This window comes from Centruroides sculpturatus, unplaced genomic scaffold (genome assembly GCF_000671375.1).
Source record: "Centruroides sculpturatus isolate CEXI.00-Female unplaced genomic scaffold, Cexi_2.0 scaffold876, whole genome shotgun sequence".
In the NCBI taxonomy this organism is placed as follows: Eukaryota; Metazoa; Arthropoda; class Arachnida; order Scorpiones; family Buthidae; genus Centruroides; species Centruroides sculpturatus.
In genome coordinates this window covers 330,047-345,342 of record NW_019385118.1, presented here as the reverse complement: position 1 = coordinate 345,342, position 15,296 = coordinate 330,047, and the positions used below count along the sequence as shown (strand labels likewise).

General features: G+C 30.3%; 1 protein-coding gene across 1 annotated transcript in view; it reads right to left on the bottom strand.

The window, feature by feature from the left end:
• The window catches only part of LOC111635022, a 9,899-nt gene extending 1,589 nt beyond the window's left edge, over positions 1-8,310 (bottom strand). Inside the window, exons 1-6 of the mRNA XM_023379866.1 lie at positions 7,737-8,310; positions 7,585-7,671; positions 7,447-7,514; positions 6,491-7,055; positions 4,660-4,826; positions 1,599-2,253 (exon numbers count right to left, since the gene is read on the bottom strand). Of these exons, the coding sequence (XP_023235634.1) occupies positions 1,599-2,253; positions 4,660-4,826; positions 6,491-7,055; positions 7,447-7,514; positions 7,585-7,671; positions 7,737-8,310 (2,116 nt within the window). The remainder of the gene's footprint in view (positions 1-1,598; positions 2,254-4,659; positions 4,827-6,490; positions 7,056-7,446; positions 7,515-7,584; positions 7,672-7,736) is intronic.
• Positions 8,311-15,296: the final 6,986 nt, after the last annotated feature.

Here is a 15,296-nt window from a genome sequence, read left to right as displayed (position 1 = left end):
TTTATCTTTAAAACAAATTAACGAAATATGATTAAAAGTTCAAAGGGTAATAAAATAACTCTTCCAATTTAAGTTACACAACGTAATATAAGTACAGTACATACAATGTACAAACTATTCACGCGAACAAATTGATTACATTGCACTATAGACAGTAAGTATGTATCCTACAACATTATTCCAATAAAAATAAATATCAATGTAGTTTTCTCTAACACTAAACGAATCGTAATAATAATGATTATAATACTCTAAATATAAAATTAAATAGTAATGTTGATTTTCTGCATAATTCAGAAAATATATGTCTAAAAGTCATTTTAAAGTAAGGTGCAGATTATGCGTTCTACTCTATCAGTTGTTAAGGATACTTGTTATATCTCGTTGCGTGTAAGCAGGAAATAGTGGTAATTCGTTTTACGTTTCACTTTATGGCACACAGATATATTTTATATTTGGAAACGATTTTTTTCAATATATGATATTAAACAAGCATGTCTGAAACCAAACACTATTATGGTGAGTTGCCAGAGAAATACATTAATAACAGGGATAAAATTATTATCCTAAAACGTATGGAACTTTCACAAGACCTAATTATTTTATTTGTAATAGTAATATCACAAACCTACAAGTGTTTCTTTATACATTTATGAATTATCTGGGTACTTCATATGCAAAAAGTTTTGTCAACAATATTACTTTTTGTAGAAGGTATGGTTGCTGTATCTTCAAATTCTGTGTGTAGCGTCCTTGCAATCCAAACAATAATTTTGGTAGACGATCAAACAGCAATTAGTTAAAAAAACGTTACGGTTTATTTAAAACACTTTAACAGCACTGTAGAGGGGTTGGGAATACAAGCCAACCCGAAATGCATCTGAATTAAGAAAAGTGTTTTAAATAAACCGTAACCTTTTTTCAACTAATTGCTGTTTGATCGTCTACCAAAATTATTGTTTGGATTGCAAGAACGCTATACACAGAACATTACTTTTTATTTAAATTTGAGAAAATAAAAATTTAGTGATCCCAAGAAGTCTTTCAATACATATATTTTGGCGGGTGTTTATTAATTCCACTGCATGTATCGAGTAGGGCTTTTATTAAATATAATTATCATATCAAATATAAATTAGTTTTTTAATTGCTAAAATAAATTATTGACAAACTTATGAATTATAATTCTCTTTTTGCAAATATTTAATTTTTATTCTAAGAAGAGATTAATAATTTTGACAAAGCATTAATAAATGAATGTTTCATGAGTTTTTATATTGTGGAACTTAAATTCTTAGTTTAAATAGTAACAACGCAAATAAAGAAAATATTTGTTATTAGAAAAATTCTTTCTATAAATTCAGGAAAATTCTAAAACTATTACTTTAAACCAAACAGCAGCAAAAGATTGAAGATCTATAATTAACATTACGCTTAATAATGTATTTAAAATATTTCACAATTACGTTTATATCTAAATGTACGTAAATCTAATAACTATTAGAGAAAGAAAAATAAATATCTGGAGTATAAAATAGAATAAAAGAAAAAACAAAACTTTACACTTTAGATAACAGATAATCTATTTGTGATCTTACCTTCTTTAAATTCTTCTGATCCAATTGAATCTCTCACAACATCATTAAATTCTGAAAGCTTCGTGTTTACTTCAAATTCACTTTCATCAAATTGAAGTGCGTCCAATTCATTTTCTCCTATTTCTTGATATAAACCAAGATCCCTTTCAGGTTGCACATTAATAATTTTTTCTTTGACTATTTTACTAGAATTATTTAATGAAGAAATATCATCTACGTGCTTTTTCCAATTTGACGCAGGCCGTTCTTCAGAAATACTTGATATCTTATCCGATTTTGTTAAATCTGATATATATGATTCAATATCAGGACAAGTGGCACTGACTGATGCCAAATCATATGTTTCATTATTTTCTGCTTGATATTGATCCTTTATTAATATATTTTGATCGATATCACACTCGTCAAATATTTCATTTTTGTTCATATCATCAGAAAGTTCGTCTTCACTTGACATCGTATCTAACTCAATACTGTAATCACTTTCTGACAGATCATCTGTTGAGTCAGGCTCTTCTTCTTCATATATTATTTCCGATACTAAAGAATATGTTTCCAGTTCAATAAAAGCATTCAATAATGGTCGTAATCTAATGTGTTTACGTTCATTTGAATTGATTTCTGCTGAAGAGACAGGAACATTTGTAATGTTTCCCTGAAAAATAAAATTACAAATTTTCTCATAAACTATAAAATCGTAAACATTAAGTATAATTTAATAAATATTTAACGGTTTTATTGTAATGGCCAAATAGCCGAGCGAACGTTTCTAGACATCGTAAGGTGTTTGAAATTTGCATTACAAATAACATTACTAAAATCGTATGTTTTCCATGTTAACCCATAGAAACAATAAAAATTAAATCATGATTAACAATAATATATTTATCGTTGTTGTTGTTCTTTTTGTTTAAAGAATATTCTTCAATCTTTACATATTTTATTAAGAATTATATTTTCTGCATTATACCATATATCATTATATATATAACTTTTAATCATGCATATTTCTATGCAAATCAAAGTTTCACGTCAAATTAGATTTATTATTTACAAATACTTTAATATTCTTACAAGTAATAATTACAGGAAATATTTTATAATTTAAAAAAGTAAAGAGCGAAGAAAATCATAGTTAAATAAATACAGAATTTAAATACAGTATTTCCTAAAACAGGCTATGTCAAACCCGCGCCCTACTGCACCCTAAATTTATCAGGCGCATTTTCATTTATTTCGGTAAAATATGTCGAAATAATTATTCTCGTTTCACTGAATACATCTTCATGTCGTAATGAAGTGGTTGGTGACGTAATTTCGAACTTTCCAATAAAAAAATAAGGTACGTGGTCTGTCATTTCGATTGTTTCAGTTCAAAGATTTATGTTATGAAATGATGTTATTAGTGACAAAGAATGGATATCTTTCATCAGCTAGATGAAAAATACACAGTGAAATTTCTTCCCCAAATTCCGTGTCTTTGAGTTAGTTTGCAGTATATATTATGACTCGATTAGACTTGATTCGGGTTTGTTGGAAGAACACCTTCACACTCAAGAGACAATATTTACAGTTTATTTACAAATTATATAGAGTGTACTGTACATGTTAAAAGACAGTAAATACAGGATACACAAAGCGTGGTGCCTCACGTAACAGATTGGCTTTTGGGAACTATTTGGCTCTGGAGAGTGGCTCAACTGCACCATACGACCTGCCTCAGTACTTACTCGCCTCTCAGATAGTTACAAGAGGAGTATGCTCTCTCTAAACTCAGCAGGCTTTCCAAGAGCCTGAGATTTTCGTGTTACCAGTCTCTTGCCCTTTTCTCCTCCTCCCGTTTGCTCCGCAATTTAAGGGTTATTTGGACGGAAACTTCCGATCAATCACAAACCTTCCTTGTCTGAACCCGTTCCGCTTTTATCGGTGATAGTGAAGCTTACATTTACGTCCGCGATATTCCGACCCACTTGTTTACGTCCAGGAGTTCATCACCTGGCAAGTAATCATCACCTGGCAAGTAAACATTATTTCACTGATAAATATCCGTTTCTTTTTTTGATAAATATCCGTGCAACGTTGTTGCACGGATATTTATCAGTGAAATAATGTTATCACATGAAATAGTAATATCACGTGAAATAATTTATGTATATTTAAACTTACAACAGGAGACTCTTCCTTCTCTGTTTACAAAATTTTGTTTACAAGCCAATACTTTACAGACACCTAATCCCTTTTTTCAAAACAGTGTCAGCCATTTTTAGTGACTCGAGTCTAGGCCGAATGCCTAAGTGGAAGGGGTTTTTATTCTTTGTTTTTATTTTCTAATTTGACGAAATTCTCAATTTATCTAGAAAACTGTTATGCATGTGAGATAGCCTACTATTGTGAACAATACTTTTCCTACATAAAAAACATCAAAACAGCTGAAAGAAATATGTTCAGTTATTCTCATTTAACTAACATTCCTAGAATAAAGACTAGTATCGTAAAAACAGATATCGATAATATTACAAAAAAAGGCAATGTGAAAAATCGCATTAAATTTGTTTTTATTTTGTGTGAGTGTAATTTCTTTACTGTCTATAACAGTATTTTCTAATTATGTGTACTTGTTACTAAAATTTGATATTCACATTTTGAATTTTTTAAAAGCATACAGTCGACCCCCCTATAACACTGTTGATAATTCCGTTTTATATGAATTCAATGTTGTACGAGTCACTTAGATTTTACGAATACGTGTGCCAGGATGTGAACGGCTCACGTATTTGTAAAATCTAAGTGACTCGTACAACATGGAATTCATATAAAACGGAATTATGAACAGTGTTATAGGGGGGTCGACTGTATATTTATTTAAGGTGTCTTTGTGGCTCGCTGAATATACCTAAATTTCTAATTAGGCCCATTAGGAAAAAGATTGGACAACCTGTACTAAACAATCTTTAATACAGTACTAAAACAACATTGTACGGATATTTATCAGTAATCAATGTTTAAATGCTATCAGATTTTAAAAATTCATGTGAAATAATTTATGTAAATTTAAACTTACAGCAGGAGACTCTTCTGTTTCATTGGACTCAGTAAAATATTCTTCATTTATGCAGTCTGCAATTTTATTTTCAGACAGTTTTTGTTCTTCGTCTTGCGTAAGGTTTTTCACTGCATTATATACAGCAGAACCGTCATTATTCGAGTCAATTTCCTTCATATCAGAAACTAAAGTATAAGAAAACATTTAAAAAATTAACAAAACAGTTTAGCAGAATACAAGAATTGTGTAAGCATTAGAGAAGAGTAAAGAAAAAAAAAAATTAAAGTTTGTACCTGGAGTAAATTTATCAAATCAGTACTCAAGAAAGATCTTTTTGAGATTTATTTAAGAATATAAGCTTTTTGGGTTTTTTATTTACAGTATAATTTTAATGCTTGGCGAAGGTTAAAAAATATTATTCGTATATAATAATTATTATTATTGTAAAAATCTGATAACTTCTGGAATAAACTATATTTTTATTGTATTATATTAAGTTATTTATATATAAATGCATTATAATCGTATATCTATCTTTAGCTATAATATTAATGTTTGTTTATGCAATGTTGAAATAAAATAACTGCATGTTTAATAGTTTATAATATGGAAAACTAAACATAATTTATTAATAAGATCTAAAAATAAGACGTAAACGTCTATTATAAGTAGAGTCTTCATCTTTCACATGCATTACAAAACTCTTCATTACAATAATTTCTATTTTCAAGTTCAAAATAAATTTTTTGTCATTATAAGTTTGATATTTGTCTCCTACATTATTAACAAAAATTATTAATATCTGAATTTACTCAAAATAAATTGTCATAACTTCTTGCATCGAGTTTATTCTTTATTTCCGTAATCATAGAAAGGAGAGCTAAATGAACATAATCTTACATAAGTAAAAAGCGGTCAGCACAATGCTTACAATTTCAAATATGGAGAAATAACAACATAAACATTTACAAATTATTATGTTTACTTAACACTAAAATAGACTTTAATCCTCAGACGTATTCTTATGTGTTTATTTAATATCTGTAACTTTCTTTACATATTTTATTTAAATATCTAATCTGAATTTTTTTCTTTATTAAGCATTGAAACTATATTTATAATTTAATAGTCATTTACTATAAATCAAACGCTACTTTTTATAAAACGAAAGTCAATAGGTAATTCAATGAATGTAAAAAGAAAGAAATTTGCTTCATTTGGTAGTCTCTACAGACGGGTTTTATTTCCTGATGAATGAGGTGATCATTTCTAGTCAGATAAATAGTGTACAAAAACAATATCCAGCAATATCGATAAATAGGAATATGATTCAGAAAAAGGTAAATATAAAATAATACTGTTGATGAATTACTAAAAATGTAGGGTGTAACATCAAGTTACAATTTGTAGATTAAGCACTAAAATATTAATGTATAATGTGTAGATGTGCGACGTGATTTACCGTTTTTTAAAAATGGTCTCAAAAGTTTAATTGTAATGCAAACCATAGTTGTTCACCGACCTCTATGAATAGTCAAGAGCAAATAGGACAGGTTCACAGACTTCTCCATACGTCTTTCCGATAGTGATGCTATCGGTTTATCATACTTTTTGTTTGTTAATCTACCTTTAATTGTTAAACCAATTTTATACACGTTGCAAGTAAAATTGTATTACTCAAATTTTGGCTGAATTGCCTTGCAGACCATTGCAACGATTATCGAGATACAGCCTAGGCATTTCCTTTTTGTGAGTGGCTCCGTGAACAGTTATATGAAATATAGCTGTTCATGTAGGTATGTTAACGTTAATATTAAATTATTATTAGAATAATATTTATAAAATTTACCGTTAAGATGCTGATCGGTCGTATGTAATAGATTCTGAAAATTTTCTGACGGTAGATGGTTTGGTTTTACAGTTTTTGAAGAATTGACAGATGAAGACTTTGATTTGGAAAGTTCTGTTTGTTTCCCTTTTCTGGGTAGTACAAATGGCTGCTGCACTTCTGTGGATAATTTAGGCTCCTGACCATGTTGTAGCAGTTGTATTGGTGGCGCATAATGCTGGTGTTTTGACGATTGTTCATATACTCTCATTTCTGGGGAAGGCCAATATTCGGATATTATTGATTGGGAATTATATCCAATAGTTTCAGGGAATGGAGAATGCTCATTTGTATCTGGTAGTGGCCCATTCCCAATAATTTTAGGAGACGACCAATAATTATTTGCTTCTGCGGTCCCTCCATACTCATTTATTTCTGGATTGGACCAAGAATTATATGCTTCTCTCGTCCCTCTGTACTGATTTATTTCTGGATTGGACCAATAATTATTTGCTTGTGCGGTCTCTCCGTACTGATTCATTTCTGGATTAGACCAATAATTATTTGCTTGTGCGGTCCCTCCGTACTGANAATAGGTAATTCAATGAATGTAAAAAGAAAGAAATTTGCTTCATTTGGTAGTCTCTACAGACGGGTTTTATTTCCTGATGAATGAGGTGATCATTTCTAGTCAGATAAATAGTGTACAAAAACAATATCCAGCAATATCGATAAATAGGAATATGATTCAGAAAAAGGTAAATATAAAATAATACTGTTGATGAATTACTAAAAATGTAGGGTGTAACATCAAGTTACAATTTGTAGATTAAGCACTAAAATATTAATGTATAATGTGTAGATGTGCGACGTGATTTACCGTTTTTTAAAAATGGTCTCAAAAGTTTAATTGTAATGCAAACCATAGTTGTTCACCGACCTCTATGAATAGTCAAGAGCAAATAGGACAGGTTCACAGACTTCTCCATACGTCTTTCCGATAGTGATGCTATCGGTTTATCATACTTTTTGTTTGTTAATCTACCTTTAATTGTTAAACCAATTTTATACACGTTGCAAGTAAAATTGTATTACTCAAATTTTGGCTGAATTGCCTTGCAGACCATTGCAACGATTATCGAGATACAGCCTAGGCATTTCCTTTTTGTGAGTGGCTCCGTGAACAGTTATATGAAATATAGCTGTTCATGTAGGTATGTTAACGTTAATATTAAATTATTATTAGAATAATATTTATAAAATTTACCGTTAAGATGCTGATCGGTCGTATGTAATAGATTCTGAAAAGATTCTGACGGTAGATGGTTTGGTTTTACAGTTTTTGAAGAATTGACAGATGAAGACTTTGATTTGGAAAGTTCTGTTTGTTTCCCTTTTCTGGGTAGTACAAATGGCTGCTGCACTTCTGTGGATAATTTAGGCTCCTGACCATGTTGTAGCAGTTGTATTGGTGGCGCATAATACTGGTGTTTTGACGATTGTTCATATACTCTCATTTCTGGGGATGGCCAATATTCGGATATTATTGATTGGGAATTATATCCAATAGTTTCAGGGAATGGAGAATGCTCATTTGTATCTGGTAGTGGCCCATTCCCAATAATTTTAGGAGACGACCAATAATTATTTGCTTCTGCGGTCCCTCCATACTCATTTATTTCTGGATTGGACCAAGAATTATATGCTTCTCTCGTCCCTCTGTACTGATTTATTTCTGGATTGGACCAATAATTATTTGCTTGTGCGGTCTCTCCGTACTGATTCATTTCTGGATTAGACCAATAATTATTTGCTTGTGCGGTCCCTCCGTACTGATTCATTTCTGGATTAGATCAATAATTATATGATTCTGCGGTCCCTCCGTATTGATTCATTTCTGGATTGGACCAAGAATTATTTTCCTCTGAAGTCCCTCCGTACTGATTCATTTCTGGATAGGACCAATAATTATTTGCTTGTGCTGTCCCTCCATACTCATTCATTTCTGGATTGGACCAAGAATTATTTGCTTGTGCGGTCCCTCTGTATTGATTCATTTCTGGATCGAACCAATAATTATTTTCTTCTGCCGTCCCTCCGTACTGATTCACTTCTGGATTGGACCAATAATTATTTGCTTGTGCGGTCCCTCCGTACTGATTCATTTCTGGATTGGACCAAGAATTATATGATTCTGCGGTCCCTCCGTATTGATTCATTTCTGGATTGGACCAAGAATTATTTTCCTCTGAAGTCCCTCCGTACTGGTTCATTTCTGGATAGGACCAAGAATTATTTGCTTGTGCGGTCCCTCCGTACTGATTCATTTCTGGATTAGACCAATAATTATATGATTCTGCGGTCCCTCCGTATTGATTCATTTCTGGATAGGACCAAGAATTATTTTCCTCTGAAGTCCCTCCGTACTGGTTCATTTCTGGATAGGACCAATAATTATTTGCTTGTGCGGTCCCTCCGTACTGATTCATTTCTGGATTAGACCAATAATTATATGATTCTGCGGTCCCTCCGTATTGATTCATTTCTGGATAGGACCAAGAATTATTTTCCTCTGAAGTCCCTCCGTACTGGTTCATTTCTGGATAGGACCAATAATTATTTGCTTGTGCGGTCCCTCCGTACTGATTCATTTCTGGATTAGACCAATAATTATATGATTCTGCGGTCCCTCCGTATTGATTCATTTCTGGATAGGACCAAGAATTATTTTCCTCTGAAGTCCCTCCGTACTGGTTCATTTCTGGATAGGACCAATAATTATTTGCTTGTGCGGTCCCTCCGTACTGATTCATTTCTGGATTAGACCAATAATTATATGATTCTGCGGTCCCTCCGTATTGATTCATTTCTGGATAGGACCAAGAATTATTTTCCTCTGAAGTCCCTCCGTACTGGTTCATTTCTGGATAGGACCAATAATTATTTGCTTGTGCGGTCCCTCCGTACTGATTCATTTCTGGATAGGACCAATAATTATTTTCCTCTGAAGTCCCTCCGTACTGGTTCATTTCTGGATTAGACCAATAATTATATGATTCTGCGGTCCTTCCGTATTGATTCATTTCTGGATAGGACCAAGAATTATTTTCCTCTGAAGTCCCTCCGTACTGGTTCATTTCTGGATAGGACCAATAATTATTTGCTTGTGCGGTCCCTCCGTACTGATTCATTTCTGGATAGGACCAATAATTATTTTCCTCTGAAGTCCCTCCATACTGATTCATTTCTGGATTAGACCAATAATTATATGATTCTGCGGTCCCTCCGTATTGATTCATTTCTGGATAGGACCAATAATTATTTTCCTCTGAAGTCCCTCCGTACTGATTCATTTCTGGATAGGACCAATAATTATTCGTTTCTGATTCTGGACAATATCCAAAATTGTATACTGGAGATCCATTTTGCCAAAATTCTGGCGCCGATCCATATCCATTCATTTCTCTCCAGAAGTTATCATATGGAACTGGTATTCTGTACTAAAATTAGAAACATAAAATTGATTAATATTAAAAATTTACATATACATAAGTCCTTCCTTTGATTTATAATATCTAACAATTTTATGTCATCCACTTTAAATTGAATATTAGTTATTCATTTTACAGACAAATATCAAATGATAATATTTGAAAGCATTTATTTTATTAAAGAAAATTAAATTATTTTCACGAAATTTATTTACACTAAATTTTTTTTATAATATAATGTGTAGCCTACTTATATAAAGTTAAAAAATTAACTTGTTTATTCGTTATTTTAATTATTAATAATAGCATAAATGAGCGTTTTGAAGTGAAAGTGGTGTATGTGCATTTTTTAAATTTGTAATTGTTACCTAATGAGCTATATGTAAAATGATGGCAGGTGCCCTTAAGATTGCATTACTTCGTTGCTATAAAAATCAAACGTGAGTATAGAAAACGAAAAAAAATTTCTAATTTAGCCTTCGGTTAGATCTTTATACTGTAGATCTCATTGATCATAAGTTTATATTATCAGGACATTCATATCTACAATAAGATAGTGATTTGGAATTGTTAGAATCTCACTAATTAGAAATAATTAATTGTGTGTTCTCCAAAACTATTAAAAAATCATAAAAGAGTCGGAAAAATAAACATTCTTTCTTGAATAAAATAAAATATTTTTTACATTTAACCATTTTGAGGAGGCAATTTATAAAAGATTAATAAATACGAATGAACAGTTTGAGAATTGATTAAAGATGTATTGAATGAGACTTTTTAGAATTGAATTGTATAAAATGATTTATTAAACATCATCGGAAGATGTTGCGCAATTAAAAATTCTTAATTTATTATCGCCCTGGAAAGACCATGAAACTTTAATAAATTAATCTATCACATTTTACAAAATTGTAAGATCAATTTCGAAACTTAAATCTAAGAACCTAATGGAGATTTAACTGTTTATAAAACCACACACCAGGATTATTTCGAAACGCTCGTGCATATTCGAGGTGAGAAAAATGAATTGTAAATTATGGTCAATAGTTTGAATTTAATCTCTTATAAAATGAATGAATATTTTTGACTAATACTAAGAAAAAAATATATTATTTTTTTCTAGTATTATTAATTTTTACAATTTCTGTTATTCAATTTTTGTCATTTAAGTTTTGTAAAAGTAATTTTAAAATTTCATTGTAAAAATGATAACTAAACATATCACAGAACATTGTTATTAAGGGTGTCTAACATCTGAATTTTAAAAAATGAAAATGAATGAAAGTCACAATGTGTAGTAATGATTTGTCAGGTTATTATAATTGCTCACGTTATTTAGTTAATATATATGTAATTATTATATTTATCAAGATTAAATAACAATTTGAATACTCAGAATTTAAAATTAATATATATTTCCTATTATGAAAATTGATCGAAGCTTCTGAGCAGAATCAAAGTGTCAATCCAAATGCGTTTGTATGAACACTAAACTTTTCTCAAGCTATCAATGCTCTTTCATATACGGATATGCATTTTGTTCCTTTTTAGCCAAATTTCTTTCCAAGTTCTCATTTATCATTACACTGAATATAGTAGTTTTATACAACATTCAGATTCTTTTTTGTGCCGCGATGTACGAAATTACAGTAGCTTGTTGTAATTGCTGTTTTTTTGCCCCTGTTTAATCTTAGAACATTTAATTAAAACAGTTAAAAATATTTATACGTTTCAGGTATTGAAACACTATTGTCAATTGATCTTTTTATCTTGATCAAAGGTTTAAATTTTGCATGATAATTGATTTAAATTAAGTAAGTAATTTAAACATGTGTTTAATTGTCTTTTTAAATTTATAATTTCACAATATATAGTAGTATTTTGTGAATTTCTTTTATAACATACCTTCATAACAAATATTAAATTATATATAAATTATAATAACTTTTTACTGTTGTCAAGAATATCTAAAGATTCTGCACGTGACCGAAAACTGAAACTTCATAATGCAATTTCAAAAATATAACATACGTGCATTACATTTCCAAATAATATAAAATTGTAATTACTACATTAAATACTTTCAAGTTCGTTACTTTTGTTTCGTAAGTCATGTCTCCATAAACATAAAGACGTGTGTAAGAAATTAACAAAAATTGAATGTCTGTTCTGTCAACTTTTCATGCCATCCTTATTACAATAAGCTTAATATTATTTAAAAAATAAAGAAANGACGTGTGTCAGAAATTAACAAAAATTGAATGTCTGTTCTGTCAACTTTTCATGCCATCCTTATTACAATAAGCTTAATATTATTTAAAAAATAAAGAAAAATTGGCGCAAAATAATAATAATAACATTTCTAGCTTTTCTAACAAACAAATTAAGTTTACATTTTATTTGAACATTATTGATTTTTATTTTATCTGAGACATAGATTTTAATTTCCTGTTATACGCACCTCATAAGCATACACAAAAATAAAGTCATTTTCAGATGACGAAACTCTTACAATATTTAAACACTGAACACCTGTGAACAAATATCTCATTAATATTTATTTATTTATCGAACAGACTAATAATATACTGATTTGTGTGACTTAAAGTCACACAAACAAAAATTTAAGAAATGTTACATCTGTAAACAAATTCCGAAATTGATATGTTTGTTAATAAAGCCAGTTTATAGCAAACCTGGCTTTTTATTTTCAAACATAAATTTCTTAATTTGTTTAAATGTAATATTTTGTTAAATTTTTCTTTCTTGTAACTTATAACATTTTGCACATTCAATTATAAATAGCACAGCTGCAAGTCAGGTATAAAAATATAAAAAATAAACTATTGATAAATTGTTTTTTAGTATTTTATGCTATATTTTTAACAAAATTGTTACAGTAATTATTTTAAATACTTTTTTATTAAATATACTTGCATCAATAAAAAAAAAAAAAGAGAGAACACAACGCCATTTTCTTTTGAATAGAAACAAGAGTTTGATTTATGACCTAATTGTTATTAATGAAATTCTCCCTTTAAACACTCCTTTGAAAGGTCACATAATAGCAGCGATTTTCATCATAATTTTGTATATAAAAATTTCATTCATGTTTTGAGCTTTTTGTTAAAACATTATGATAAAAACACTGTTTATATTCATATTATGAACACGCTGTAAACCAATGAATGTAATTATGTACATAATTAGATAATTTAACTTACTTTGATAACTCATTTTATCAACTTTATGTCGCTTCGAAAAACTTTGCATCTAGCAACAATCGCTTGAAACAAATAACTCGCTTTGACAATTGTTACAATTATATTATTAACATTTCTTCTTAACGTAACAATACAAAAGCGGTGCGTCTAATTAGCGGTTGTAGTTATCAGTTAATAGCTCGTTACCATCGAAAATCTCATAAAAACTCTTTTAAAATTATAAATATAATTTTTGTATTTAACTTTTTTAAAAAAAATATATTGTATAACAATCACTATATATTACCAAGAAATGAAAAAGCACTTGATTTGATTTGATTTAAATATATATTCAGTGGAAAACCCATTAACTTAAAATATTTCAAAAATATAATCATACTACCAGAACCTGTAGCGTTTTATTGTGTCATACATACTATAGAGTGTAATACGTAAAGACCAAACTTTTCACGTAACTGGAAATTAATTCATCATCATCCGACTGTAACCACTTATTAGTTATTGGTAACCTCTTCTTTAGATCACGCAGAGAATTTTAGATAATCTCTTGAATTAATTCGTTTTCTTTTTTGGATCTCCGTGTAATTTTCTATGTCTATCTTCCCGGACGTTTGACCTTTACCCCCACAATCTAATCGCATCAATTCTCCTAATACACAAATCTCCCGATAAAATTTTAAAATTTTCGACATGGAGTAATTAAACTTCAAATGGGGTGAACGAAATAATGTTTTTCACCCATTCCCTAACATTTATGTACCTATTGCATACATAAATACATACATAAAACCGATCGAGATCGAGTCCAACAGCAATTCCGACAGACACATAATTGTTTCGTGGAGCCATCTAATCCAACAGAGTAAAATGTTTCGAGAAACCGTTCCGTCAGAATAGTTTTCCATTTGGATCAGTTCAGTCAGTTTCCGGGGCGAATTCTCTGGGCTTGCTTAGCATTCGCCGCATGCTAAAGAAAAAGTTTTGACTGTCAATATACTTTTTATATGAAAACAAATATACCAATAACAATTTATACTAACGTGTAAACTCTTCTATCTTCTGTGATTGCTTTTACTTTGACAGCTATCGGCTAGCCGTTTTAGGTCAGTGCGATGCTTGCGGGAACTCGATCGCTTTCTGGTGTGGAGGTTTGCCCCGGCAAACAAGTGCGCGGGCATGACAACATTCGAAGCATTTAACACGGCCAGATTGTATCAAAAGCTTGCGGTACCCAGTGAGCATGCATGTATTGTGTACAGGGCGGATATACATAGGGACTAACAGGACTTAAGGTCTCGGCCCCTAGTGTCAAGGGCTCACAAAAATTGTATTAGCCTAAATTTTTAATACTTCTTCATTATAATAAATTTCATATATTTTATGTGTAGATATAATGAGCTTTATAATAGTCTATACTGTTTTATACGTTTCAGCTGCCTATTGTCTAATACCTATTATTCTTATTATAACTTTTAGCATGCCCGAAAATTTTTGTCAGGATTCGCCCCTGGTCAGTTCTGTTCCAGAGGTAGAAATATTTTTCTTACCTCTAATTCAGAGTTCGAACATTATATTAATATCGACCAATATGATTTAAATAAGACCAATATATTGTGTTATTAAAATTTTTAAATTAAAACGATATACATAATTATGAGCGCATCCCTATCGAATATTTTGCGAAACGTAACTTTTTTCAATGAAGGAGAAAATAAATTTTAACTGGTATGAATAATATCGATAAAACTCGATATCTCGGGATGGAATGGACAGAACTCGATAAAATTTGATACGGCAATCGGGGAAAAATAGCAGATGACGACGATACTCATATTTTGTCCTGATGACGCGAATGTCTTTAGGTTTTTAGTAAAATGTGAATTGAGATAGGCAAGAAGTGTTCTAATTCCGATATAGTAAGGTTCCTTCGTTCGCTCGCGTACTTGACGGCTTGTCTCTATGGAGCTTTATGATAAAGTATAATTAATTGGATAAAATTTACGCGAGATTGTAGGCAAGAAATGATATTATTTTTTCTATATGTAAAAATTATTTTAATCTCTCTCTCTCTCTCTCTATATATATATATATATATATATAAATGAACCTGTG